This window comes from Fukomys damarensis, unplaced genomic scaffold, assembly GCF_012274545.1.
Source record: "Fukomys damarensis isolate Sample0158 unplaced genomic scaffold, DMR_v1.0_HiC HiC_scaffold_1, whole genome shotgun sequence".
Lineage (NCBI taxonomy): Eukaryota > Metazoa > Chordata > Mammalia > Rodentia > Bathyergidae > Fukomys > Fukomys damarensis.
Window position 1 is genome coordinate 71,737,586 of NW_022900913.1, and position 25,524 is coordinate 71,763,109.

Sequence of the window (25,524 nt, forward strand, 5' to 3'; positions counted from 1 at the left end):
TTCCCACAGACTCCAGCTGAAAGGCCTTCACTTCCAGGGACTGGATTTGTCCAGGGCTCACCCTAGTTAGGCTTTAACATGTTAGAAGCATGGGTGCTGGATTCCTCAGGCAGTGGTGTGATGAGCATGACCAGTCAGCCTGGCCACTGGGCTCCACGGCACTTATAGCTGGGGGTGGTGCAAGAGGCGGCACCAGTGGCTACTCAGCCTCCACCAGCTGTGCCAGGCGCTCCAGCATTGTGAGACGCAAGGCTTGGAACCTGCAGGGAGATGGAACAGGATCTTGCTGAGGCTGGGGGGAGAGGGACGGGCATGCAGGTGCCTGGCTTGGGGACCACTGCACCCACTACTGTGTCTTCTCTAGCAGTGAGGGGCAGAGCCCACCTACTCCCATGAGAAGTTGTCAGCAGGGCTGCCTGCATAAGCAGCAGGCAGAAAGAGGTAGATTCTATTCCTTAGAAAGAAAGCTTGGCCCTGGACTGGAGTGGCCAGGGTGCAAAGGGTGGTGGTAGGGATTAAGCCTGTGTTCCAGACTGAGCTCTGCAAATAGCCTGTGCTGCACGCTTCTCAGCCTGGGCCTCAGTGTCCTCTGTACTCTGACCAGCGGACTTCCGGGTCCCTTTTCTCTCTAAAGCCCTAGTGACATGACTGCAGTGGGTGATTCCTTCTATGGGAACCCCGCTAGCTCCCTGGTAGGGGTGACTGCACAGATGGGGGTGTGGCTTTCTGTGCCAGATCCTTGCAGGCCCTTCAGTGAGCAGCAATCCTTTCACAGAACAGATACTCACTGGGTGTCTGCTCCACCTTGCTGAGGGATATATACATCAGGACATGTAGCCTGCTAACTTCACACAGCCAGCTCAGGTGTCTTCCATGCCTCCTCCTCTAAACTGCCCTCCTGTAACAGCAGCTAGATAACCAGCAGAACTGGAAATCTTCACCCAGAGCCAGCTGCCCTCCTGCTTCTGCCTTCAGGCCCAGTTTTCTATAGCCACCAAGGTCTGGGAGGGCATTGAGGAGGGTGGGAGGTCTGGGATGTGTCTTCTTCATTCTGGTAGCTGCCCACCATCATGCCATCAACACCGAGCAGGGTCAGAGGTGGGGCCAGGAGCCTCCCCAGACCATAGGGCAATGCCCAGGAGAGGGGTGCCCTGAGGGCAAGGACCAGTGTCAGGACCCATGGCTGGCTGAGAACAGCCACTTACTTCATCGTCAGTTTGATGATTTCTCTCTCCTCCTCTTCTTTTAATTTTTCAACAAAACTGTCCAGCACAGGCATTTCAAACTTAATGTACTGAGCGACCTAGAAAATCCAAGAATATTTTGGTGTGCCTTATGCAAGAGGTCCAGGCATGCTTTTCTCTTCTGGCTTCCACAGTGGGCCAGGCCAGCAAGGTCCACAGAGCCACAGCTGCCCACTTTCCTATGCCCCACTGTGGACAGAGTGGAATCTCCTTGTCTCACAGAAAAGCTTATCCCTGGGGGAAGCCCAGATTTGATTCTAAGAAAGGTGCCAGCTGGGCAGGAGTGGTAGGAACACCTCCCCCCACCCCCGCACTCTTTTAGCAAAATTGAACTAAATCCCTGGCCTTAAGGGTTAGGGTTAGGGATGGAAACCAGACCAGCCTGTGGGGAGGCCCAGAGAGATAAGGCCCAACTATTGTAGATAGGTAAGTTAATTAGATATCTTATAGGCAGTTAGAAGGGGCAGGGCCTCTAGGAGTAAACATGAAGGACCATTGAGACATATTCAGTGAAGGTCAGTATTATAAAAAGAGCGAAACTACTACACCCTACACCCTAGTTACTTCCTGAGGGATGAATAGCAGTGATATTCTAAATAGGTATCAATCATCTGGGTGGGGGACCAAGACCTTAATCCACCCCTCCCAGAAAAGGACCCTGATGCCTTATCAAAAATCTTTGCTACATTCCTTGTACCCTTGCTGTGTGACTTGTTTCTCCATTGGGTCCCCATTTAATCAATATTATCTCAGTGACTATACTTGTTATAATCTTATTGGTTTATCACAGTTTTGTCCCACCTCATGTCCACCTTGTGATTTCCCACTAGACCAATATTACCTAAGCAACTATACTTGCAATCTGCCTAGTTGACTTTTAGTTTTGTCCCATTTTGAACTTGCCTCACCTCATGGCTTTGCTCCATAAAAACCCCCTGGGAAAAAGGGTACCCTAGGCAACCCACTTTCCAGTCCTTCTGTCTCTCTTAGACAGAAGCTATCTTTTTCTCAATAAAATTTTCCTACTCTTAACCTTGTAGAATTGATCCTAGAATTCATTCTTTGATTTTAGAGAACACAAACTTGCGTTTCAGGTATCTAGCAGGATTGGGAGTTACATCTATTCTACCTTCTCCTGGGTCCTAATCCCACATGCTTCTGAGCCAACTTAGGCACCTCCTTTTCTTGCCTGTATTAGGCCCTAGCCAAGGAGCCCAAGGTATCACATACCAGAGAGGAAAAGGACCAGGCCTTGGCTTCCAAGGTCCCAGGCTCCCCTTGGCCTAGGCCAGCCAGGAAGAGGGCACTGCTGCCTCAGGATAGTCCAGTGCACATTGCCACAAAGGACTCAGGCCAAGATCACTACCTCCCCACCCCCACCAGCAATGACCCCACTCACGTCGTAGGGGACTTCTTCGCCCAGGTCCGCCTCCATCAGGAAGATCTTGACAATCTTCTCAGAGGGCCCATGCAGGATCCTGGAAATCAGTGGGTACTCAGAGTCCTTTAGCTTAGTCCTCTCTAAAACAGAAGGAGATTGAGACAGCTCGCAGGATGTAAGGGTGACCTCTTCCACTGGACAGGAGTGTGAGGGAGAATGGACGGTCAGGGGGTCAGAGGTCAGAGATGGATAATCTGCTGCAGGACAGCAGGACTGGCCACACTATGTTGGCCTGTGGTGTAGAATTACGGTGGTGACTGAGCAGAAGCAGATGCAAGGAGAGCTCGGTGCCTTCCTCCCACTTGTCTCCAGGCAGGGAATGTTTGTCAGGGTGTCCCCTCCCCTCACCAGGAAGGACAGAAGTCAGTCTCCAGAGAAAACTTGGGCCCTCACTCACCCAAAGAATCTACCAGAGTAATCTCCATAAGGAAGCCTGCTAAAAACAAGCCCTTATCCCCATCTGCCTCCTCCCCCATGACCTCTACAGTGCCACCTGGAGACTAGTCTGTCTCTTGTGCCCCAGCCCTTCCTTTTGCCCCATGTGGGGATCCTCCACTGGCAACACAGGGGAAAACCCGCTGTACAGCAGCAAATCCCCTCACTGAACCTCGCTAAAGCAATTCTGAGCTCCTGCAGGGACACTGAGTGAAGAGCAATGGACAGGGTGACTCTCCTTCTGGGGAGGAGCCTCTGTGAGGAGGACATTTAACCCTGCCAGTCTGCAAGCTTTTTTTATTTAGTTAGTTTATTGGTACATTTTAGGTATACAGTACAGTTACATTCATTATTGGGGTCTTGTACCTTTACATGACAGGTCTTGGTTCTCATTTTTTCCCCTTCTCCCTGCCCTCCCTTCTCCCCCTGCTTCCCTCCCCATTTACAAACATTTTATTTCCATTTTTTCATTTTCTCATATTTTTTCTCTTCCCTTATTACCTTTCCCCTACCCTTCCACATTCCATACATCTTTAGCCCTTTTCTAGTTAACATTGTCAATTATCTTATTAGGATCTTATATACTGTTATAATTTTTCACAACAGAGAAACTATTTGGTATTTACACATGCGTGACTTATTTATTTCACTTAGGAGTATATCCTCAATATGTATCCATTTTCCTATGAATGAGTCTAATTTCTCATTCTTTATGGCAGAGTAGTGCTCCATTTTATAGAAAAACCACATCTTTATCCAGTTTCCAACTGATGGGCAAATGGGCTGTTTCCAAGTTTTAGCTATTACAAACTGTGCCACTATAAACATGGGTGCACATATATCACTGTGGTATGATTCTTTTAATTCTTTTGGAAAGATACCCAGCAGAGGGATGCCTGAGTCAAATGGAACCGCTAGTTCCACCTCTTTGAGGTATCTCCATATTGATTTCCATAGTGGTTGCACCAGTCTGCACTCCCACCAACAATGGAGAAGGGTTCCTTTCTCCCTACAACCCCATCAATATTCAGCCTGCAAGCTTTGAGGCACAATGCTGGTTACAGTGCAGGTGTCACTGGACCAGAATGCCCTGGGAAAGGCATCCCTGAGACCCCAGGTAATTCCTGCATCTCCAATCCCCAGTTTCTTGTGGAAACTCTATATCCCCCATTGTCCACTCTGGCAGGCACACTCTGATCTGAATAAACTGCCTGATTCTCACCTTGGTGAATTCCTTTGTTGCCTGTGTCCCTAACTTGGCATTGGCACCAAAGGTCCCACCCCTTGGGTCACTGTCCTGGGAGTGCGGGTGGTCGATGCACCTGCTAACATCCATGGATGCTTTCCTCTTGCTAAACTGCTTTGTGTTAATCTCATTTATGGGGCCCAGCCAATAAACGTCACATGGGTAGAAGAGGAAGGCTTTGTTCCTTTCCCAAGTATCACCCAGCCAAGGCCCCCTAGTACAAAGAGGAGCAGAAGGGTAGGAGTTTGGAGGGAGGAGAGGTAGCTGGGTGCCAGCATGGCCACCGGAGCAGCAGGGGCCCTGCAGGTTCTGGACTGCAGAAGCTCAGCCTCACAGCCCAGCACACATCCCACACTCCCGGCTGAGACCCCAGGAGGTAGACATCTTCCATTTCATGGGACAGGGTCTGAAAGACTAGGTTCTGAAAGTGATAGCGGGTAGTACAGGAACAGCATGGTCCAGGGGAGGGGCAGGGGCTGCCAGGGAGCTGGGAGCTGGCTGTAGGGACATAGGCCTTCCTATTTCCTGCTGTACAAGTGGAAGCTGGCACTCACCCCCAGACTCGTGGACCACGTAGAGTGCAAACTCCTCAGGGCCATCTTCTACCTGGAGAGGAGGACACAGAAGTCAGAGCTTGGCTCTGTGAGCCAAGAGGGAAGAGGGTACAAAGCCACATGCCCAGGACCCTGCCCATTGTGTCTGAATCCCAGGGTCTCCTGTGTAGTTCAGGAAACCCTGCTGGTCTTCTACCCTTTCCCTCCCAGCTTTCTGCCCAGCAAGGCACCCACACCATGACCCCACTCACCCTGAACTTGTTGAGCAGCAGAGTGAGCACCTGCAGTGTGTTCATGGTGCTATTCACCCTCACGTTGGTCACGGACCCATAGGCAGGGGTGAACACAGAGGTCTGTGTGGGAGGAGGAGGGCAGCTCAGGGCAGGCCTGGTGGAGGCATGGGCCAATGGAATGGTGCCCCGCTCTGTGGACCCCCCCACTCTGAAGCAGGGCACTCAAGGAAGCTGGAGCAGGGCATCTTACAGAAGACCATGGGGCCCCCCATGCCCCACAGCACTAGGGCCAGCTCTCTCTGCATCAGAGGAGCCAGGGGAAGAGATTCATGGTGTGGGAGGCTGGACTCTCCTTCGCTACACCCATCGAGTCACCACGTCTGCTGATCCTCTTCTGTGTACTCCCAGTGGTGCCAGGCAGAGCCCTGGCACCATCGCAGCAGCCCCCAGTGAGTCCCCATCTCCTTATCCCTTTCCCTCCACCTTTCACACTGCTGCCCAAGGAACCACCTTCCAAAAATCTCTGTTCACCTAAGTGCAGCCAGGGCTGCACCTTATCAGCATCCCGCAGCTCCCCAGTGCAGAATCTGGAACAGAATCATCATGGAAAAAAACACCTGTCCATGCTGTCTGAACAGTGCCATTTGCCAGAGCTCTTTAAAATGCATGAGTCTAGCTAAAGACATCTGTAGGTTTCCACAGCCACACAACACTGCCCCAGCTCCCCAGTTACACACACAACACCAGGGGCTTCCTCACAGTTTTGGAGGAGGCTCATTATATTCCTGTGTGCGTGTGTGTGTGTGTAAAGGAGACAGAAATCAGAGCTTTGCACATGCCAGAGGAATGCTCTACCACTGAGCTACTACCCTAGCCCTTGGCCTTGAACTTGTAATCTTCCTGCCTCAACCTCCTGAGTAGCTGGGATCAAGGTGTGTGCTTTCACATTTGGCAATTATTCTTGCAAGTTCTTGCTTTTGCCCATGAGACACTGTACATCCACAACCACTGTATCCACAACCAGGATAGTTCAACACACAATTTCTTAGCTTTATGATGGTGTGCAAACAGTACACATGGGGTAGAAACTGTAATGACAGTTTCTTATTTGGACCTTTTCCCAGGTTAGTGATGTGCTAAAAGATGGTATCTCCCAGTGCAGACAGTGTAGTGAGCTGCAGGATCGTGAAGGGGCCAACCAGTACCATAATCAATACATCACTTAGTAAGGTTGTTCAGTAGGGTGGGCAGACAAGATGCATCTTTGTCTTACAGAATTTTAAACACTAGGCTGGCTGCACCAGACCTAACCTCATTTTAAATTGGAGGGTATCCATACATGAAGTCACCCAGGACACCACCTACGTGGAATAGTCCTCAGCAACCACCCACTGCACCTTGCACCTGCTAGTACTTTATGCGCAGTCTTTGATTTTAACCCTCACTATGGCTTCTGATACACCTAGAACTTTTCTCAGAAAGGAAATACAGGGTGGGGAAGTCAGAGAGTTAGTCAAGGTCACCCACCTAAAATAACAGCACCATGACCAAGGGTCCTGGGATGGCTGAAAGCCCAGGGGAGGTAGGAGGAGCCAGTTCATCAAAGCTGAACCCCAAGATTCCACACTTGCGTCATGAGGCAAAGTCCTCTTTTTTTCTAAGATTGCAGAACTGGAAAGAGGCTACACCCAGCACATGGTCTTTGAAGATGTTTGAGGACTTCCTTAAAATAGAATATCAGTATTTACTCAAACACTGCCAATGGGCACTTAAGCTTTGCAAACTAAATCCCCTTGGGAGCAGGACCTAAAGGACACACCATGGCCATTCTGTAGCACTTGTTGCAAAGCTCACAGGGGCCAGGCTTAAGAGAAGAGAAGTGGTGAGGTTGAAGCAGGGTCCCTGAGCTGAGGGGGTCCTGTGCACCCCCAGAATGGCTTGAGCAATCTCTGCACGGCTTCAGGAGCTGCTGCCTCTGCAGTGTGACCCCCAAACCCCCTCCCCACCCATGAGTCATCCAGGAGGGCAGCTGCCCAGCTGGGAACCCCTGCTCCATTTCCCAGCACAGCAGGATGTGGCCAGCACAGGCACAGGACACTCTGGTTTGCCTCACCCAACTGCCACTCCTTCCATTTATAGTAACAATTGCTTCTCTTTACAGCGCCTGTGTTTGTGAAGTGATGTAATGGGGGAAGGTGATCAGTTCCCAAGGTCAGGACAATGCACACTTGGACAAAAGCTGGTGCTGGGAACCGGGCCCCACCAGGTTCTCTGGGAATAAACAGGGTCCCCTGGAACACTCTATATGGGCTCAACCCACCAGAATAGGGACAGCAGGACACACACTGTTCCCACAAGATGATAGTGTCTCAGGTTGGAGAAACCTCCCAGAAATGGCCTCACTACAGCTAAACTTTGAGTTTCTGTCTGTCAAAACCTCTAAGACCCGGAGAAAAGAGGGACAGGGTGTAGCAGTGGACACTGGGTCCTGAGCGGGGATGTTTTGGGGGTGTGATGTTAGGCAAAGTGGTTCTCCCATGGAGCCTTTGAGTAGGTCAGGCCAGGCCATGCTGGAACGTCACCTTGTGATTGTAAAAGTGCCCGTTGATGGAGAACCGGTGCCGCTGGATCCGCTGGGCCTCACTGGGCGCATGGCGCTTGGGCCGCCTCTGGATCATGCAGCTGGCATCACTCTTAGTCCGCATCAGCTGGGGAACCTCTTCCTCCTCCTCTGGGCTCCCTGCAGGGAGAAAGGGATGAATACTTGGCTCCCAGGCCCCAGAAGTTGCTGCTCTGCAGGGCGCTCAGGTCACTCCTGCAGTAGGCTGCACTAGGCATGGCGGAACCATGCTTACCTGAGCTGTCCCTGGAGCCCTCGGCCTGGTGCAGTGCCTGGGCACTTGGCTCCTGGGCAGTGATCCCGCAGTCCTGCTGAGGGGGCTCCTTTCTGAAAGGGACCATCGCAACACTCAGGTGACCGAGGCATAAACAGGCAACTCAGTCAGAGGAGCCCCTGGCTACCTGGGGTAGGATGTGGGTGAGAGCAGGGCAGGTGGAGGAGGTAGGTGAACTTCCAACAGGAGGAGCAAACAAAGGCTTCCTAACTCTTGCTGGGAGGAGCAGAGGTGTCTGGCCTGCTGGGCTGCAACCCAGGGACACACGCATAGCTGGTGTCCTTCTCCAGCAGGGGCTCAGCCAGGTCAGTGTTGGAGTGGCCACGTGTCTGGGGGCTCACAGGGCTTCCCACAGGCTGGAGGAGTCAGGGAGGGGCAAGGACAGATCCTAGGCATGGCACCCAGTGATGGAGCAGAGAAAAGGAACAGCATGCTGGGTAGAACATGGCTCAAGTACAGGGGTGCTGGGAAGTCCTAAGGACATGGCCAGCTGGGCCTGGAGCTGCTTCCCCACTTCTAGTGAGTCTGTCTTCATGCCCACATGTGTGCAGTGAGCAGGGCTTTGGCTGTGCAGATGTAGGAGGGATAGAGGGATCCACTGGACATGGGTGGGCTGGGCTCTTCCTGGAGTCTGAGGTGCCTGGGCATCACAGAGACCCCACCCCGCCCATCTCAGCACTTACAGGGGACAGCTGGGTGGTGCAGGCAGGCACAAGGCAGAGGGGACGTGTGTGGGCTCTCTGTCGTCCTGCATCTGGAGACGGATGGGCCTGCGGAGCCCCCAGGCGATGTTGAGGAGACCCTCGATGATTAGAGCCCCTTCCTCCTGTGGGAACTTCCGGTCAGCTGCACCGCTCCCAATCACTGTCCACCCCCTATGCCCCAAACACACATGCCCGGAAGCAGGAGGTGGACTGGGAGGGGTGCTGAGCCGTGCCCCACAGGAACCCACTGCTGGCCAGAGGCACGTCCACACTACAGGCAGGAAGTTCAGCTGTGGAAGCTCAGCTGGCCTGCTCACACTGCACAAGAGATCCCACGTCCCTCTGCTCACTTGCATGGGACCCCTGGGACTTCTTCCCCTCCGGTTGCACTACCACGTGAACCTCACCGTTAGCAACTGTTTGCAGTTTCAAACATGCACCATCCACAGAGGAAATCACCTATTCTAGGGTTATCAACAACACACACAGCTTTCTGATATGACCTTGCATTGTTTGCCAAGAAAGAAACCACACAAAAACTCTGGGTGCTATATTTGTTTGGTTGTGGGGAATATTGGGGATTGAATCTAGAGCCTTTAGACTGAGTTACATCCCTAGCCCTCTTTCATTTTGTATTTTGAGAAAGGATCTTTCTAAATTGTTCAGGCTGGACTTGAACTTGTGGTCTTCCTGCCTCAGCCTCCCTCCGTGCTGGGATTACAGATGTGGGTCACCATGACCAGCTATAGACTTGCTGTGGCTCCCACTGATGATACACAGAGTCTACCCATAAAAAAAGACTGGTGCTGACCTCTGGGCCTAAAGGTCCCTAGAAGAAAGCAAGGCCCAGATGAGGTCACTTCCTCTGCTTTGCCTTGGGAGCCTCTGGCTGGAGGGATCATAACCCCATTGAACACCTCAGGTGTAGGGAGCCCATCACCCTCCAGCCCACCCTGGACTCTGGGCATGGAGGGGCTCGACCAGCCAGGAAGGGCTCACCCCTGGGCACAGGAGACAGGGTGGAGGTATCCTGGAGGAGCTGGTGCTCCAGCCTGGAGGAGGTCACAGGTGAGGGGAGTGTGGACTCCTGGCAAAGGGAAGAAAGTGCCTGGGCAAAGGCTGCCACACACAAAGACTGGCAGAGGCCTAGAGGTGTCTGTGTACCCCAGAGTGGGGGAAAAGGAGCCGGGGAGCAGGGCGTGGGACTGGATATGCTGAGGCTGGGCCCTGAAAGTGGAGCACACAGAAGGTTCTGGGCCAGGAGGATGGAGGGCGCCATGGGAAGCCGGAGGGGTAGCTTTTCTGGGACAGGCTGGATGTCCTCAGAGGCCACTCCTGTGCCCCTACACATCCTTCTTCATCTGCCCTGCACACATGGAGGGCCTCAGCTAGTCCGCAGCAGTTTGATCACGTCAGGAAGGCTGGGGTGTGAGCAGTGTCTGCCAGGACACAGGACACAGGACACAGGAGGGGAAGAGCACACAGGCAGCCCAGGACTGTCCCCTAGATCCCTTGACCCAGGTGGCACCACCAGTCCAGAAAGGCTGTGAAGTTCCTGTTTCAGAAGCAATTCCAGGGCTCTAACCCCAACACCTCCAAGAAACCCACGCAGGCTGCAGAGAAGCATCAGGTGTGGGACTTGCCAGGTGCAGCTGGAACCCTGCTGTCCACTCCCAAGGAACCAGACAGAGCTTCCTCAGGCCCTAAGAACTGGGTGCCACCGCCTCCCCCTCCTTGCCTTGGATCCCAAGGTCTGTCTGACCCTCTGATCTCAGGCTTGGCAGCCTTTCCTCTCCACGTCTCCACCTATGGGCACAGCCAGGTGTGCTCCCAGTGAGCTTCAAGTGAGCTCTGGGCCTGTCTGAGAAGCACTCCTGCCCTGTTTGCAATTTCCACCTGGAAGAGATGGTGTCTGTCACCTCTTAGGGAGGGACAGTGGCAGTCACCTGGTCCTACGGTGCATGGTCTTCTCTGTGCAGCTATTCACAGTGCCTACAGTCCCATCACCTATGCGCTGGTGACATGATGGTGTCCTCATAGTGCCATGAGCCCACTACCACGTCCATAATGCCTGGAGCCATCCTGGTACAGAGAAGCACTAATCTGGGGCCAGGCACAGAAGTGCACGTCACTTTTGAGGGCTACAAGCCAGGACCAGACCCAGCAGGCCCTACCCATGGGCACATGGCTGCCTAGGACTGAGCACTGGTGTGACACAGTGTGGAGTTCCTCAGGGAGCAGATTTGGACCAGCCCTGAGGGTCAGCAACATCCCAGCTTTCAGTCACAGCAGACAAAGCTGCAGGCTGCCCCACCCACCGGGCTATTTTCCTGCGGGCACCTCCCTCCGCAGCACAGCTATTTTTGGCTCTTGTGACAGTCATTGAAGGCTAGAGGAAAGGTATAAAAGCAGCCATAGGCCTCTGCCAGATAGTTGGGGAGAAGCCTTCCCCTGCCACTAGCCCAGACGCACCCTGGTGTCTGTACCCAGCTCCGGATCGGACTGTTCTTGCTGTCGCCTTCCTACCACACCAGGCCCCTGGGCTCCAGGTAAGACAGAGAGCCTGCCTGGGGATTGAGAGGATTGTAGGTCTTGCTGGTCTTCGAATGTGCAACTCAGCCTGGGCCCCTGCTTTACTGCGGTGCAGACACTGCCCAGCACCTAGGGCAGCAACTCCTATAGGGGATTATTTCATGTTTCCCCCACATCGCTGCCAGGGTGTCTTTGTAACTGTTTATGTTGGGATGGGTAAGTGGAGGCCTGAAGAGGTGACCTTGCCCAAGTCTCAAGGTCAGTAAGTGGCAGATCTTGTTTTTCCTTTGTTGTCGTCATCATTATGTTTTTTGTTTTGCAGTATTGGGGATTAAACCCAGCACCTTCATATTGAGCTACACTCCCAGCTCTTTTTTACTTTGAGACAGAGTCTGCTAAATTGCCCAGGCTGGGCTAAAACTTGTGATCCTTCTGGCTTAGTTTCCCAGAGTGCTAGGCTGACAGGCATGTGCCACCACATCCAGCTCAGATCCTGGTTTTGAACCCAGTTTTCTCTGGCCCACATTCATGGACCTGGGCTCTCTTGTGAGTGCCCGATCTTGGATGCAGTAAAGACAAAGCTCTAAGCTGGAGTGCTCTGTCCACAAAAGTGAAGAGCCTGGGTTCTCTGGGATCTGAGGAAGGGGACAGGGAGGAGTTGGGCAGTAGCAGGCTCTCACCCCTGTGCTCCCTGGCCAACAGGTGGCTGCCATGCGGTCTCGGCTCCTGTTGTCTGTGGTCCCACTGCCCACTATCCGGGAGACCTCGGAGGAGATGCTGCCCTCTGATCCTGGGCAGGAGCCCCCGGCCTCCCCCAGCCTGGAGGACTACGTGAGGTCCATCTGCCAATTGGCGCAGCCCACCACCGTGCTGGACAAGGTCACTCTCTGGGGCCAACCCAGCCGAGCCCACCAGGAGGTCCAGGTCAGAGAGAGGAGCCCAGCTTCTTCCCCCAAGGAGAGCTCTGCCAGCTTCAACAGCCCATGGCCCACACTGCCCTCTGCTGGTGCCGCTGACCCGCTGAACTGGCTCTTCAGGGAGTCCCAGGAAAAGCAGAGTGGGACAGACTTCCCCTGGATGGCAGCCCCTTCTGCCAGACCCTGGAGCGTGCACAGGCCGACAGACAGTGGCAAGGCCAGGATGCCAGGGTGGTCTCTGGTGATGCCATTGAAGCACGGGCACCAGGGTGCCAGCATGCAGAGTCGGACTTCCTTGGCTTCCCGCTGCAGCCCCCGATCCAGCAGCATCCTTCGCACTCTCTGCTCACAGCTCCCTGTAATCCACGAACTCTGAGCCTCCCAATAAAGTCTTCCATCACAGAAGTGGCTGGGCCCTGTCCTTTCTGCCTTCTTCTGGTACACAGGTCCCTATGGGCTCTGCGAGGGGACGCTTGGAAGGACTGTCTACCTGGTGACCTGCAGTGACTCTCACAGGGCAAGAGGGCACTGCTTCCACTGGCTCTGCCCCACTGGCTGAGCACCCTGAGCACACTGGGGGTCTCTTTCTCATGGTGGGTGGGGGTGACTGAGGGACCCAGCCTGGGCTCCCTGAGGAGTTAGAGCACGCCATGCTCTGGGGGGCAGGAGCTGCCACAGGTGGGTAGGCTATGGAGCAGCACTACACACCCCAACCTCGGCCCTCACTCTCAGGGTGCTCACATAGGCTATCAGCAAAGGCACCACTGGGCATCCTGGGGGACCCTGCTGCCTCCAGCTCCTCTCCTGTTATGGCCCTGGAGAGGTCCCACTTGAGTGGGCCCAGGACACCAAATGTGAGTGGACCTGGTTCCCACCAATCCCATGCCCAGGGGCCTCACTGAAGGGTCTACTCTTGCCTGTGAGCTCAGCACACAGGGCCTGTCTGCACCAGGCCTGTCTAGGTGTCCTGAGACTTGGCTAGCCCAGGACCACTCTAGGGCCACTGGCTGGGAGAACCTTGGTCCCTGCAGGCAACTAGCAAGAAGGGGATGTGCATGGGGCAGGGCCAAGAGGACTTCTTCCTCAGAGAGGTGAGGGTGGCTGGCCCTGGACAGGACAGAAGGGCATGAGGAGCGGGCAGAGCTGCACCTGCTGCTGTCTCCTTGCCTGGCTACCCCCAGCTCCTGTCTTTCTGTGTGTGGCTATTTCAACTGCCTTAAACTTGTTGAAGGTTTCTGTCCTCTTTTGTGTGTGTTACTTTTATTGGAAAGTGGGGACACCAGCATCTGCCCTCACCCCAGGACTTGAGGACCTGCACAGTGAATTTGGGGGTCTAAGCAACTCCACAGGTGTGAGCCCTGGTAATTCCTGCTGTGGTCTCTCAGTAGCCTCTGCTCTGCAGGTCCTCAATCTTCTACAAACAGAGTCAGGGACAGCCCTGGCTGTGGAGCCAAAGCAGCAGGAAACCTGGGAGGGGGCTAGCCATCCAAAACCATGCTGTGGGGGTGGCGCCCGGGCTTGGAGCTCCTCTGCAAATGTTCCCTGGTGTGAAAATATTGACCCAGGATAATCCCAGTCCGGGCCAAGAGAACAGTCAGCCCACAGGACGCCAAGTGATAAAAGCCCACACCTCCATCAAAGAAAGCCTGGGAGGTGGGGCTGCAGCCAAATCTCAGCTGCTGAGGACAAAAGAGCCTGGCAGAGCTCCTTCTCCTCCTGCTGTGCCCTCAGTGAGAACCTGGTCACTGTCACCATCTCCACTACTAGCGGGGACACAGGCAGCTCCTGAGAGCAGATGTGCATGGGCCTGGATGCTCACACCAGGGCTCCGCAGTCTCCCAGGCCTCAGGACAGGAAGAGGGGTCTGGGACCCAAGGGCTAGACTGTGTGTGCTACATGCTTAAGGCCAAGGGGTCTGGGACCCAAGGGCTAGACTGTGTGTGCTACATGCTTAAGGCCACCAGGGGGAGCCTTGAGCACCTGCAGACACCCATGGTGGGTGGGCCTGTCCCTGCTTCCACTGCCCTGCTAGTGATGGGTCACACCCACACTTCCAAAGAGACACTAGCCAGCCTTGCGGCCACCCTCTGCCACCTGCACAAGGCACAGGTGCTCTTAGTGGCTCACCTTCACTGTAGGACAAGTATAACTGTCCCCAAAGTGGGGTTACAGTGAGGGTGGCTGGTGCCTTGGCCATCTCCATAGGAAACTGGGAAAAGGGTTCCGTTTGTTCATGGACACACTTCACCCTCCATGCTCTGCTGATACTAGATGAGACAGTGTGGGAGAAGGACCCCTTGAAGATAGGTTCTGGAAGGGCAAACCCAGGGGCACCTCAGTTTGAGGATGAGAGTGACAACCCTGTTCATTGATACTCAGCAGAGACCTTTAAAACTGGCAACGGTACTTCCGGGATATAAAGAACCATGCCCAGATTTTAGAGCCGCTGTACCTCCAAGGTGACCTTGGACTAAAAACTCCACCTCCAAGAACCTCCTTCTTTGCCTAGAAATCGATCATTCTGATGTTGCAGAACTCCTGTCTCATCATAAGTGAAGGAGATGTAAAATGTGGGGTACACTAGGGCTCCCCAGAAAGATGTCAGTCTGCTTAGCCCTTGGGGCGTGAGGCCAGTCTGAGGTAGCCCTGCAGCCTGTGCCTGGTGTAGGGGCTCCAGGGGGCCCAGGGGCCTAGGACATTACAGGTCTGCAATGGGTGGGTTAGGGGACTCAGTGCCCCAGAATCAGTCCTTCCTGTCAGCATCTGTACTCTGACCTCTCAGGCCTGCAGGCTTGTAATGGTGGGGTCACCCTGAAAAGACACACACACACACACACTACCTTGATTGGAACCCTTGGCCTGTGAGGGCTGCAGAAGGCTCCGGAAAGGTGCTTTCCAGCTCTATGGTGACCAAGTCAGGCCTCCATCATACCTCTAGGGCTAGGAACCCGGAAACTCCGCCATGGGTGACTCCCTACACCTAAGGCTGCCAGAATGCCTCTGGGATGTGGAGCCTTCAGTTCTCCAGGTGGATTCCACACCAGAGCGCAGAGCCAGACTGGGTGGGGCTGGCAGCTCAGCTCCGCACAGCATTCCTAAGAGCCAGTGCTCTGGGGAATCCTTGGCTCCAAGAGCAAGATTTTGTTGCTCACAGTTCTCAAAGGAGGCCTGTCATTAAAAGGCCCAGGGGCCAAATGACCTGGGCCTGGTCATGGAGAGGGTGGAGTATTGGCTTCTCCTCAGATTCCAGGCCATGATGCAAAAGCTCCTGGCACAGGGACCACACAGAGGACCACCAAGGCCTGGGAGGGTCTCAGCACCCAGGAAGGAAGCCTGCCTGTCTAACCCCACTCAGCCCAGATCCCTCCTGCACCCCACATGGCTCTGACCTACTGCCTGGCCATGAGGCCAAGGGGTTCCAATCTTTGGTCTGTGCTACTACCAGGGGAGAAGCTGGGATACTTTACAAATAGGATGCTGAGGAGCTCGAGCCGGACACAGGTGAGAAGGTGCAGGTGCTCAGCTGGGCTGGGGGTAGAGAGAGGGACTGGTGTGGTGGTCAGAGGAAGGAAGGGCTTAGGGTCAGGGCTGCTCCTGGACAAGGTCCTGGGGGCAGGGCAGCAGCACCTCTTCCTGCTGAATTCTCATGCGGTGTCTGGACTGGGCCTGTCCACAGGAAACCTGGTCCCAGCCAGGGAGAGTCCCAGGTGACTGTGTGATTTATTGCCCAATCTGGGAAATGCGGGAGGGTGGGGGGGATGGACTCTAGAATGACCCCGAAAGGACAGGGGTCACGAGCTGGGCCTTACCTCTCGGTGTCTCAGCTGGAAGCTCCTGCCCTCATGGTAGCAGTTGTAGGTCTTCAGCAGGCTCAAGAGCTCTGATCTGGAGAGAGGAAAACATGGAATATATGGGGGTCAAGGGTCAGACAGTGCTGGCCTTACTGGCCACATAGAAACATGTGTGATCAGCCCTTCACTTTCCAGAAGATTCCATGTGTGGGCACTTGGGGTGGGGTGGGCCAACAGCGTCAAAGGGTGACACTGTTACAGAGGCATTGTCCCTGATGACCTCTGTATCCTTCTCTCTCTTCCTCAGGGGACTCCAGGGTGAGGTTCCTGACATTTCAGAAGTCTCTTCTGGCCTTTTTAAACTCTTACAAAGTCCCCATTTGGCTTCTGTGCGTACATGCAGGGGCACTTACCTCATGCCCATCTGGACTTTCCAGGGTACAGCTGAAGTGTGAAAGTGTCAGGCTAAGGGGAGACCCAGGAGGCTGTGGGGCTGTACTCCCCACCCACAGGATGTCCTTTGCATGATGGGAAGCTGTGGCACATGGACACAGCCCACAGGCAATCTCATGTCTCTCAGCAGCCAGGTTAGCAGGGACATAGCCCACAGCAGGTGGAGTTAGAAGGGACAATGTGCCACTGACCAGGACTCCAGTTATCACCACCAGCACGAGCTCAGAAGAACAGCTGGTGTATTATTCTGTAAGAAACCTTTGCCACCTGAGCATCCTTTCTAGGAATGTGCAGTCACATGAGGCTTGTTGTGGCTGCCCCACTGGCCCCAGGCCCTACTGCAACTCCTAAGGCAGTGCCACCTCCTGCAGGCAGTGTGCAGAGGGGACAAGGACCTGCTCTGGGTTGGAGTGTGGCCTGTGTGTGACAATGGGAACCTGGGGTGGGGAAGGGACATGTAACTGCATGGCATTGACTGATTGACTTGGACATGAGCCGTGCTGTGGGCAGCAATGGACAGGGTAGGGTGCAAGAGGCCTGCTTTCTTGGGGTGCTCCTCAGGGAGCCCATGGGCAGCCCATGGCAAAAGCTCTCCATTCCAAGGCTGTGGTCTGGTCTTAGGGGTGGAAGGCCGGAGCTGTCGGCCTTCCTTCAAGAAAATACTTGAATGCAGAACTCAAAATCCAAGATAAAATGAAAAAGGTATTTTTCTTTGTTCAGAAATGGATGTGAAAAAAATATTCCATATATATTTTCATGGAGAGGGAGTATATAAAATAAGTAATTTTAAAAATGCATCTGCAAAATGTACATTTGATTAAAACCTGACAACCAGTTTTGAGTTTTTTAACTGTTGAACACAACCAGGGCAATGGTATCATCCAAGACTTAAGTAAATGAAGCATCATCACTTCAGAGCCACAGCAGGTACCTTCCTGCCTTCCAGCTCCAGAAGGCTCAAGGAGTCACCCCACCCTGACCCAGGCCCTGAAGGGTGCCTTGAGCTCCTGACAGACAGGGCCCAGGGACACTAGTTTCAGGGAGAATGGCATCCTGGGAGAGCCTGCTGCCATACTGAGGCTTACTTCAGAATGGACTTGCTGTCGCTGATCGGCACGAGGGAGCCGGAAGGAGAGTCTTCCTTCATGTTCTCCTGTTGCTGCAGACCTGGAAGCTACCTACAGGAAAGACACAGAAGGCACACAGGTGAGCTGCAGGGAGCCATGGCCTTGTACTTGGCCAGGCCAGGGTGGAGCTTGGTCAGGCCCAAGCGCTACTCTGAACCCCTCCAGAATCCTCAGGCAGCTGTATGTTTCCCAAACACTGCAGGCCACATACTCTCTGACCCTGTCTGGGATGCCCTGGGGATGCCTTCTGACCCCCTAGTCCTCCAAGGCCACCTTTCCATGTCCCCTGTTTCTGTGGAGCCACAATCACTGTGTCATCGTGTTCACTGGCTCCCCGGGCCAGGGTGGGTTAATGGAATCCAGACCATGCTCCCTACGTGTGGGGACTGGCGTAGGCTTCCTGTAAACCCTCATACCCAGCCCTGGCTGCATCATCACAGGCAGGGATCTTCCGCTCCCACTCTGAGGCTGAGAAGGCAGGGGTGGGGTGTGTTGCCTAAGGTCACCCGCAGGAGAGCAGCAGAGCCACCCCCATTCTGTAACCTAGCCTCTGCCCTGCACCCAGACAGGGACTTAGCCTGGCTCTTTCTTCCCTCCGCTGGACAGCTCAGGGCTCACGGACCCTGCATGCAGCTAGCCACGTCTCTCCTTTCATACCAGGGAGGGTGAGGATCCCCATTCTCCTGGCTTCCTTTGAGAAGGAGACTGAGCTGCCCTTCTGCATCTGGCTGGCTTCTCCTGCCTGTTCCTTCTGTCTCTCTGCTAAGTGATGGGGTGGGAGGACACAGGAGGCCACTCAGGGAGAGGGTGCCTGGAAGGAGTCAGATGGTCGGGCTTCACAGTGTTACAAGACATAGCCCAACATTTACAATTTAGGAATTGTTGATAACTAGACTTCTCCACTTAATATTTTTCAGACTGAGATTCAGAGACCACAGCAAACAAACTCATACGTAAGGAGACCATAGTAATCTGGCCAGGGACCCTCTTATTAAGGCTTCCTGAGTGCCAGGAGCCAGGTAAGTCCCCCTGCTAATCTTCCTCTGCCTCCCTCCTCCCAAGTTGCATCTAGGGGACGAGCAGTAGTGACATCAGAAGGTGACATGGTCAGGGTGCTCCATGTGTTCTTCCAACCACAGAGCCAGCTCACGTCCATTCACAGAAGTCCAGCCCCACATGAGCTCCCAGGATCTCAGGGCCAGGCCAGCTGCCACCAAATTGATCAGTGCCCACCAGGCCATCTCAGTGTAGCACTGAGCCCTCCAGTGTGCTCTCCCTCCTGGCTGACACCATGCAAGTGATGACCCTGCCCCTTATGCAGGGCAAGTATGCGATCACACAGGTAGGGTGGGTGGAGAGGGGAGAGGGAGGCTCCCCAGGGACTGTAGGACCATATGTTGTCACCTTGCCCTGCTCCAGAGGACACAGCCCACAGGCCTAGAGAGAGGTCTGGCCCTTCAGGGCTCAGCCTACATAGCACACAGGGTGGGGACCCCAGGGACTAGGGCTGGGGACCTCCTGCTGCCTCCTTCCCACCAGGCAGCAGGAATTTCAAAGCTGAGTTTCAGTTCCTCAACCCTTAGCTGGCTGGGGAAGCTGATCTGTTGGCTGGGAAGTCCCTCAAACACAGCAGGGAGAAGCCGGTCTGGCCTGGGTTTTGGACAGACACTGTCTCTGTGGCCCACAGAACTGCTGCATCTGGCTGTGAGCAGGCTTGTGATGGTAGGAGACGGGCTGGATTCTCTCTTCCCCCATGTCCCCAGGGTGAGCCGCACTGGGTCCTCCTCTGGTATCCTGCCATGGCCCCTCTAGGACTGGAGCAGCTCTGACCACCTCTCTGTGTCCTGCCACCTCCTCCTGATTCCCAGTCCCTTGGGACCACCTCCTGGGCTGACACCCCAGAAGTGCAGGAGCACAGAGAGGGGGTGACTAGGCCTTTCTGCTTCACCACTTTCCCCAGCACCACACACAGCCTGAAATACAGCATTAGTATTCTTGTGCTTTGGGGCCATAATTAAGTCAATAAGGGTGCCTCCATAATCCATCTAACAACCAAGAAGGTGGCTAAGTGACAGGGTGGGGAGACACAGGAGGCCACAAGGGGCAGGGGGCCTATAAGTGGTTGCTGAATGACTGTATGAATATGATGAGATTCATGGGCTCCCCACGTTTGATCTTCCAGAGTTGTGCATATATAGCAGGGTCATAAAGTGTGTCCAGGGGTTAAGGAAGTGATGTGGTTGAGGAACATGGGTCACAGAGCCACTTGGGAGCAGGGGACTCATGCAAGATCTGTTTCATAAGGGGAGCAGGAGCCTGGGTTTTCAAGGGTTATGTCCACTGCCCAAGATGGTCACTGTGCCTTGAGCAACTACGTGAGTGCCAGCTGTCCCCACCCTCCGTAGCCACTTGGGCCCACGTGACCAACCCTGTCCCATGGGAAACACACAGACGTGTCCTGGGCCACTTCCAGGCTGGCACATTTAAGAACCAGCACCAGTCTCCTGCCATGGTGACAGAGAAAGCTGTGTGTTCTCATTGGTGTGGGCACTTGACAGCCAGCCAGGCCCCTGAGTGAGTTTAGACCAGAGCCCTGAAACCACCCAGCCCAGTTTGTACTCAGCCTGGACTCTGCTGTGACCACTCACTGGCATTCCAGGGACTTGTCACTGCAGCAAAACACAGCCTAGTTTGACTAGTGCAATTAAGACAACATGTACATTAATTTAATACTTTATATTTCTTTGTGCTTAGAAATACCACACAGCGAGACCAAGTTCACTTGAGTGGTAGCAGGGATGTAGTTTGTGCCTTCTGGCTCATGTTGTGACTTGGTCTACAGTCCTGCCCTTCCTTGCAAGCCAGGCAGTGGCTTCTCATTAATAATAGGCACATCCCCAAATGCTCTGGGCTGCGAGCCACTGGCCCATGTGGCTGCAGCTGCAAGCCTTCTCCTCTGGGCCTCAACCTTCCCATGTGTGCTATGACAGCATGGACCCCGTGGCCCTGACACCTTCCTGGCTGAGAACTGCTTGTTCAAATGCAGACTTTTCAATTTGAGTTAAAGGGCCCTCTCTGGTCGACAGAAGGAGGGTGTCAGAGCCCCTACCCTGGAGCACCAGGTGACACTGTGTGCCAAGCCCTGTCCTCCCTTGCTGGCCTCCAGCTCCTTCCCTGAGGACGTGGCCAGTGTGCTTGTCTCCAGCTGCAGGGGTGGCAGCGGCTACTCAGAGGAGGAGTCAAGAAGCCAGCGAAAGACCACAGGATAACCCTGGATTGCAGATGGCAGGGTGATGGGAAAAGGGCAGACAGCCAGGCTGGAAGGGCAGAGCCTGGGCTGCATCACAGAGGAGGGTGGAAGGGCAGGGAGCAAGGTTGGAGTGAATGGCCATTTCCTTCTGCTTGCAGGGCTGGAGGAAAACAGCTCCTGTTTATTTCTGTGTCTTCTGAGCTCCTCAGCTTCATGGACCCACTGGGTCATGGACCTGTCTGGTTCTCATTGGCCTCTGCCCCTGGTGGGCAACTTGCACATGGTCCCTGACTCAGGATCACACAAAGATGCTCCCTCCAAAGGTAACTCTGTCTTTACAACTCCTGTACTACACTGAAGGGAAAGTGGCACGCACACACACACACACACACACACACACACACACACACACACAAAGGAGATGTATACCTCTCTGTCTCTGTTAGGAGCATTTCCTGTAGCCATCTATCGGGCACAGAATCTACCTGGGCACTGAGTAGGGCCGCCAGGAAGGTGGCTCCAAGGCACAGATCTCCAATCTCTTAAAACAAAACATCTTAACAAAACAAACCTTTGGCAAAGCCCAGGGCACAGGTGAATGGAAGCGAGGATGCCAGGTTGGAGGCAGGAGTTGGGAGAGGATAGGTAGGGCTGGTTTGTCAACCAGGCACACAGGAAGACCACAGTGACGCAGAGTGGACAGGCTCAGACAGACTGCATCTTCCCCCATCCTCCCCTGAACATGTCCCTGGCTGGTCCAGCCCCCACACCCAGCCATAAGCTCAGCCTCCTGGGCTTCCAGTATGAGGGCTCACTGCCCCCCAGGGGAAGCCAGCAGCAGGCCTGCCACCGCCACTGTCCCTAGTGAACAAGCAGCCAGTTGTTTTCACTTTCCACTTCAGCGGCTGCTCTGCCAGCCATGCGGAGACAGTCTGCTATGCAGGGACAAAGGCCACCAAGCTGGCCTTCTCTCCTTTGTTGTGGTCTTGGAGCCAGAGATAGCAAAAGCAGGTGGCCATGATTCTTCAAATCATCTGAGGCCCATTTTCTATGGCCCAACTGGAAAGGGAGGAAAGGAGCCCAAGAAAGACGGTTTCTGTGAAGGGAGCCTGAGTACACTGGCAGCCTTCCGGTCTAGTGCCTCTTCTTATGCACAGCCGGTGCGCTGGCTGGTGGTACTTCCACCTGACACATGGAGAACAGACTGGCATCCAATTAAAATGTTCTAGGCTGGTCAGTGAAACCTGAGAGCTTGGCCACCTCTGTTCTGACATTTCCTGGCACCCAAGTCCTGCTTTCTCACTTAGACATGGTTTAAATCCAGTGGGTAACACAGGAAGCGACCTGGGAGGCAAAGAGAGGAGGACAGGGACAGGCCTAGCTGGAAGCCTGTGGCAGGGCTGCTGAATGCAGGGGAGGGACACTGCCTGAGTTCCCAAGGAGCAGGATGTTCCTATGTGCCAGCCAGGGTAGAGTCAAGTGGAAGGGACAAAGAGCCTCTGAAGGGCTTCCCCGCACCTGTTGCCAGCAAGTGGCAGGGGCTCAGCAGGAAGAAACCACCTGCTAGAAGAGTGGTCTGTGGATGCAGCCTGCCCTCAGCCATGCATTTTTTTCAGAGAAATCCAGCTATTTGGATGTGAACAGCTGCAACAATTCAGCAGCTGCTATCTCTGCTGCTGTTCAGTCTCAGTGTCCAGTTCCCCACCCTTGCACCACCCCAACCCCAGCTTGTCCTGAAGCTGGGAAGCCCAGAGGAACTATGCTGGTCTGGTGGGTCCCTGAGGCCGAGGCAGTACAGGAGGCAAGCACAGGGCCATTGTCAGCCCTGCCTAGTTCACTGCTGCCCTGCCCAGTCTGACCATACTACCCAGGAGCTTCCTCTGTGTCTGTACCCTCTCTACAGTCCTGAGCTCCCTTGAGCACATTCTGGCTTGTAGGCCCCTTAAAGCAGACTTCCTTCCACTGGAAAGCCTGATTCTTGTCCCCAGGAAGACCACAGACTGATCATCCTCCCAGTGATTCCTAAGGCCTTACCCCAGGGACATCGCCTCACACATGCCCCTTAGGCTGGGTTTCTGGTTTCTGCCCTTGTTCTCAGACCCAGAAATGTGGAGCAAGAGAGCTATTCCTGCTCCTCTTGATCCCCTGACACCTGACACATTTCCTGGCCTGTGCCACCATCCCAGACTAGGGTCGTCTCCTGCTAGTGGTCCTGAAAACAGGATCTGCTCAGCCATGGGTTGGGATGGGGTACACAGGTGCTCACAATGGCCAAGCCTGAGATTCTGATTGCTTGGGCCAGGGGTGCAGTGTAGAGAGGAAGGTGTGCCAAGCTCTGGGTACCAGCAGCTGCCCACAGCTGTCTATCTGGGCTACCTGTGCCCAATCCATGTGCACTTGCAGTGCTGGGGATTCTGGCTACCAGGGTTTTTTTTGGGTGAGGGAGTGATCTGGAGTCTCTTGAGAATTTAACACACTCTTCTAAGAAAACTGGGCATGTGAAAGTGTATGCTCTAGTGTATGTGCATGCATACCCACAAACTCTGCACATTGCTGCAGCAAGGCCAGATCCCAGGCTGAGAACCTGCTAAGGGAGTATGGGCTAAGGGAGTAAGGGAGCATGGTGGAGAGGGCGTGGGTATGACTGGCTTGCCCTCAGCTTTGGATCACTCCAGAGTCACAGTAACAGCAGGTCTAGCATCCTTGGGGCTCTGTGGCATGGGGCAGGTCAGGCAGGGCCTCGGGTGGGGCTCCAGATCACTACCAGCTGCACATCTGAGGATGAAGCTCAGCTGCCAGGACCGGAGACCCAGGGAGCTGCCAGTTCCATAATGGGAAGAGAAACCACAGAGCTTTGGGCCATGCAGCCCTTCCTACTTGATTGTGAGTTACTGTAGAACAATTTCAAAATACTTTCTGCAGTGTGCTCCATAAGACCATTGGCTCTGGGCACAAAGCCCTGCTCTGGGATCTCCTGGCTGTGTGACCCTGGGCAAAGTTCCTTTCCCTGCTCTGGAGCTTGGGTTCCTCAAGGTTAAAATAATTGCAATCCTCAGTTGATTACTGTGTGAGACCTGTGGACCAGGTCCCGTGTGGGTTGCCATGACACGGAAACTCCCAACACAGTTCTTGTTGATACTGCCAACGGGCCTAGGGGAACAGCCAGGCTCAGAGATGGGCATGTAGGACCCAAAGAAGGGCAGGAGGTTTTCCGGGAGGAGCAACTCTGAGAGAGAAAAATACACTAGGTTTACCTGAAACCAGTGCCCAGGCCCCAGGATCCCAGTCCAGAGGGCTTAGTCAGAGTCCACCCCCATCCAAGGCTCAGCATTCAGAATCTGAACATGCAACATCCAAACAACCAACTTCTGTGTCTGTTACTCTGTCATGGTCCAGGTGGCCCTGACACAAGGGACATAAGACTTTCATTCTCTTTTCCACCTCCAGGCCACCCTGGAGCCTCCTGCGGTTTCAGACAGGCAATTTAATCTGTGCACCCAGCTCACTCTCAACACCAAGTCAGGAACACTGGCACTGCAGAAAAGGGTGTGTGGAGGGGAGGAAGCAGGCCAGGCACACTGTCTGAGCTGAGACACAGGCTCTACCACACCCTCCTGTAGGGATTCTCCTCCTACTCCTTCTCCTTTTTCTCCCTTCACTTCCCTTCCAGCCCTTCTCAATGAGCTCCTTCAGACACAACCCAGGAGCAGAGGAGGGAGACAGGCAGGTCTGTATCACCCTGAGTCCTACAGCTCACTTGCAGGCTTGTGTTTGTTTCTTTGTTTTCTTGGCTTCTGGCACTGATCCTGAGGCACCCCAGGGCTGGGACAGTTATGGTATGGAGAAAAAGGGCTAGGCCCTGAGGATGCTGGAGTCTCTAGTTGGCTTGGGTTTGAATTCCAGTCCTTAGACCCCAGAGCCCAGAGCCCCAGGCAGGTGGCAGGGTTACCCCCAGGCGAGGGGAAGAGCAGGCCAGTCCCTTGAGTTCTAACCCTGGCCCTACCTGTGCCCTCCTGGGTTCAGGTTGGACACACCTACACTTAGCAAGCCTCAGTTTCTCATCTGAAGTGGGGTAAGGAAAGTACCAGGTTTGGAACCATAAGGAGGGTACCCTTGGCCCCGGGCCTGGCACAGGGCTCACCTCCCAAACCAGTGCCTGTGAGACTGACCTGCCCCTGTGAGGCTGGGCAGTACCGCAGTTTCCACGCTCTCCTCCCCAACCAGGACCAAACGCTTCCAGGACACTTGCTGCAGTGGGAACCAGGGCACAGGTGCACCCTGCGGTCGTGCACACCGGTCCCGCTGAGACTTGGCCCCAAAGTGCCCTCCCAAATAGGAGGCGCCCAGAACAGTGTCCAGCCTCAGCACCAGCCCAGGCCGCTCTGCGCCATCCTGGCAGGGGAGGCGACTCGGTACCTCTCCCGCGGGCACCAGTGTGCCGGACGCTGCGCTCTGCTCAGAGGAAGGGGCCCGGAGTCGTACGCAGAAGGGCCCAGAGATCCACTCTCATGGTCCGTCGAATCACTCACTGTGCAAGCATCGCGCCCTCTCCAAGTCTCTGCCCGTTGCGTTCGCTCTCAGCAGGGACCGTGGGAGCTGAGCCCGGCCCGCTGTACTTCTAGCCCTCGCGGGATCGGGCCCGTCCCTCGCCCGAGCCAGCCAATGGCACAGCCCGCCGTCGGCCCTGAGCATGCCCCTTACTC

The 25,524-nt window shown here is 54.6% G+C and overlaps 2 protein-coding genes across 4 annotated transcripts; one reads left to right on the forward strand and one right to left on the reverse strand.

Moving 5' to 3' along the window:
- Rassf4 (Ras association domain family member 4) lies at window positions 1–25,512 on the reverse strand. 3 transcript variants are annotated; one of them, XM_010622477.2, is made up of 11 exons: window positions 25,351–25,512; window positions 17,530–17,622; window positions 16,010–16,085; window positions 8,731–8,873; window positions 8,009–8,100; window positions 7,736–7,893; window positions 5,172–5,273; window positions 4,921–4,972; window positions 2,644–2,765; window positions 1,206–1,303; window positions 1–260 (listed from the first exon to the last, which is right to left on the reverse strand). In XM_010622477.2, exons 2-11 carry the CDS (start codon window positions 17,589–17,591, stop codon window positions 200–202), a joined length of 966 nt encoding a protein of 321 aa, XP_010620779.1. In that variant the 5' UTR covers window positions 17,592–17,622; window positions 25,351–25,512; the 3' UTR covers window positions 1–199. The 3 variants fall into 3 exon arrangements, with proteins under 3 accessions (XP_010620779.1, XP_019062826.1, XP_010620780.1); XM_019207281.2 differs by lacking the exon at window positions 25,351–25,512 and adding an exon at window positions 25,238–25,344; XM_010622478.3 differs by lacking the exon at window positions 25,351–25,512 and adding an exon at window positions 24,991–25,207.
- Window positions 11,145–12,923, forward strand: Depp1 (DEPP1 autophagy regulator). The gene is made up of 2 exons (XM_010622476.3): window positions 11,145–11,300; window positions 11,986–12,923. Exon 2 carries the CDS (start codon window positions 11,995–11,997, stop codon window positions 12,574–12,576), a length of 582 nt encoding a protein of 193 aa, XP_010620778.1. The 5' UTR covers window positions 11,145–11,300; window positions 11,986–11,994; the 3' UTR covers window positions 12,577–12,923.
- Window positions 25,513–25,524: the final 12 nt, after the last annotated feature.

Coding starts and splice junctions, on each gene's coding strand:
- Depp1 (XM_010622476.3), top strand. CDS start 11,995: ATGCGGTCTCGGCTCCTGTTGTCTGTGGTCCCACTGCCCACTATCCGG.
- Rassf4 (XM_010622477.2), bottom strand. CDS start 17,591: ATGAAGGAAGACTCTCCTTCCGGCTCCCTCGTGCCGATCAGCGACAGC. Junction 8,874..16,009: donor TCCAGCTGAGACACCGAGAG/GTAAGGCCCAGC, acceptor AAGTTCCCACAG/GAGGAAGGGGCTCTAATCAT. Junction 261..1,205: donor ATCATCAAACTGACGATGAA/GTAAGTGGCTGT, acceptor ATCTCCCTGCAG/GTTCCAAGCCTTGCGTCTCA.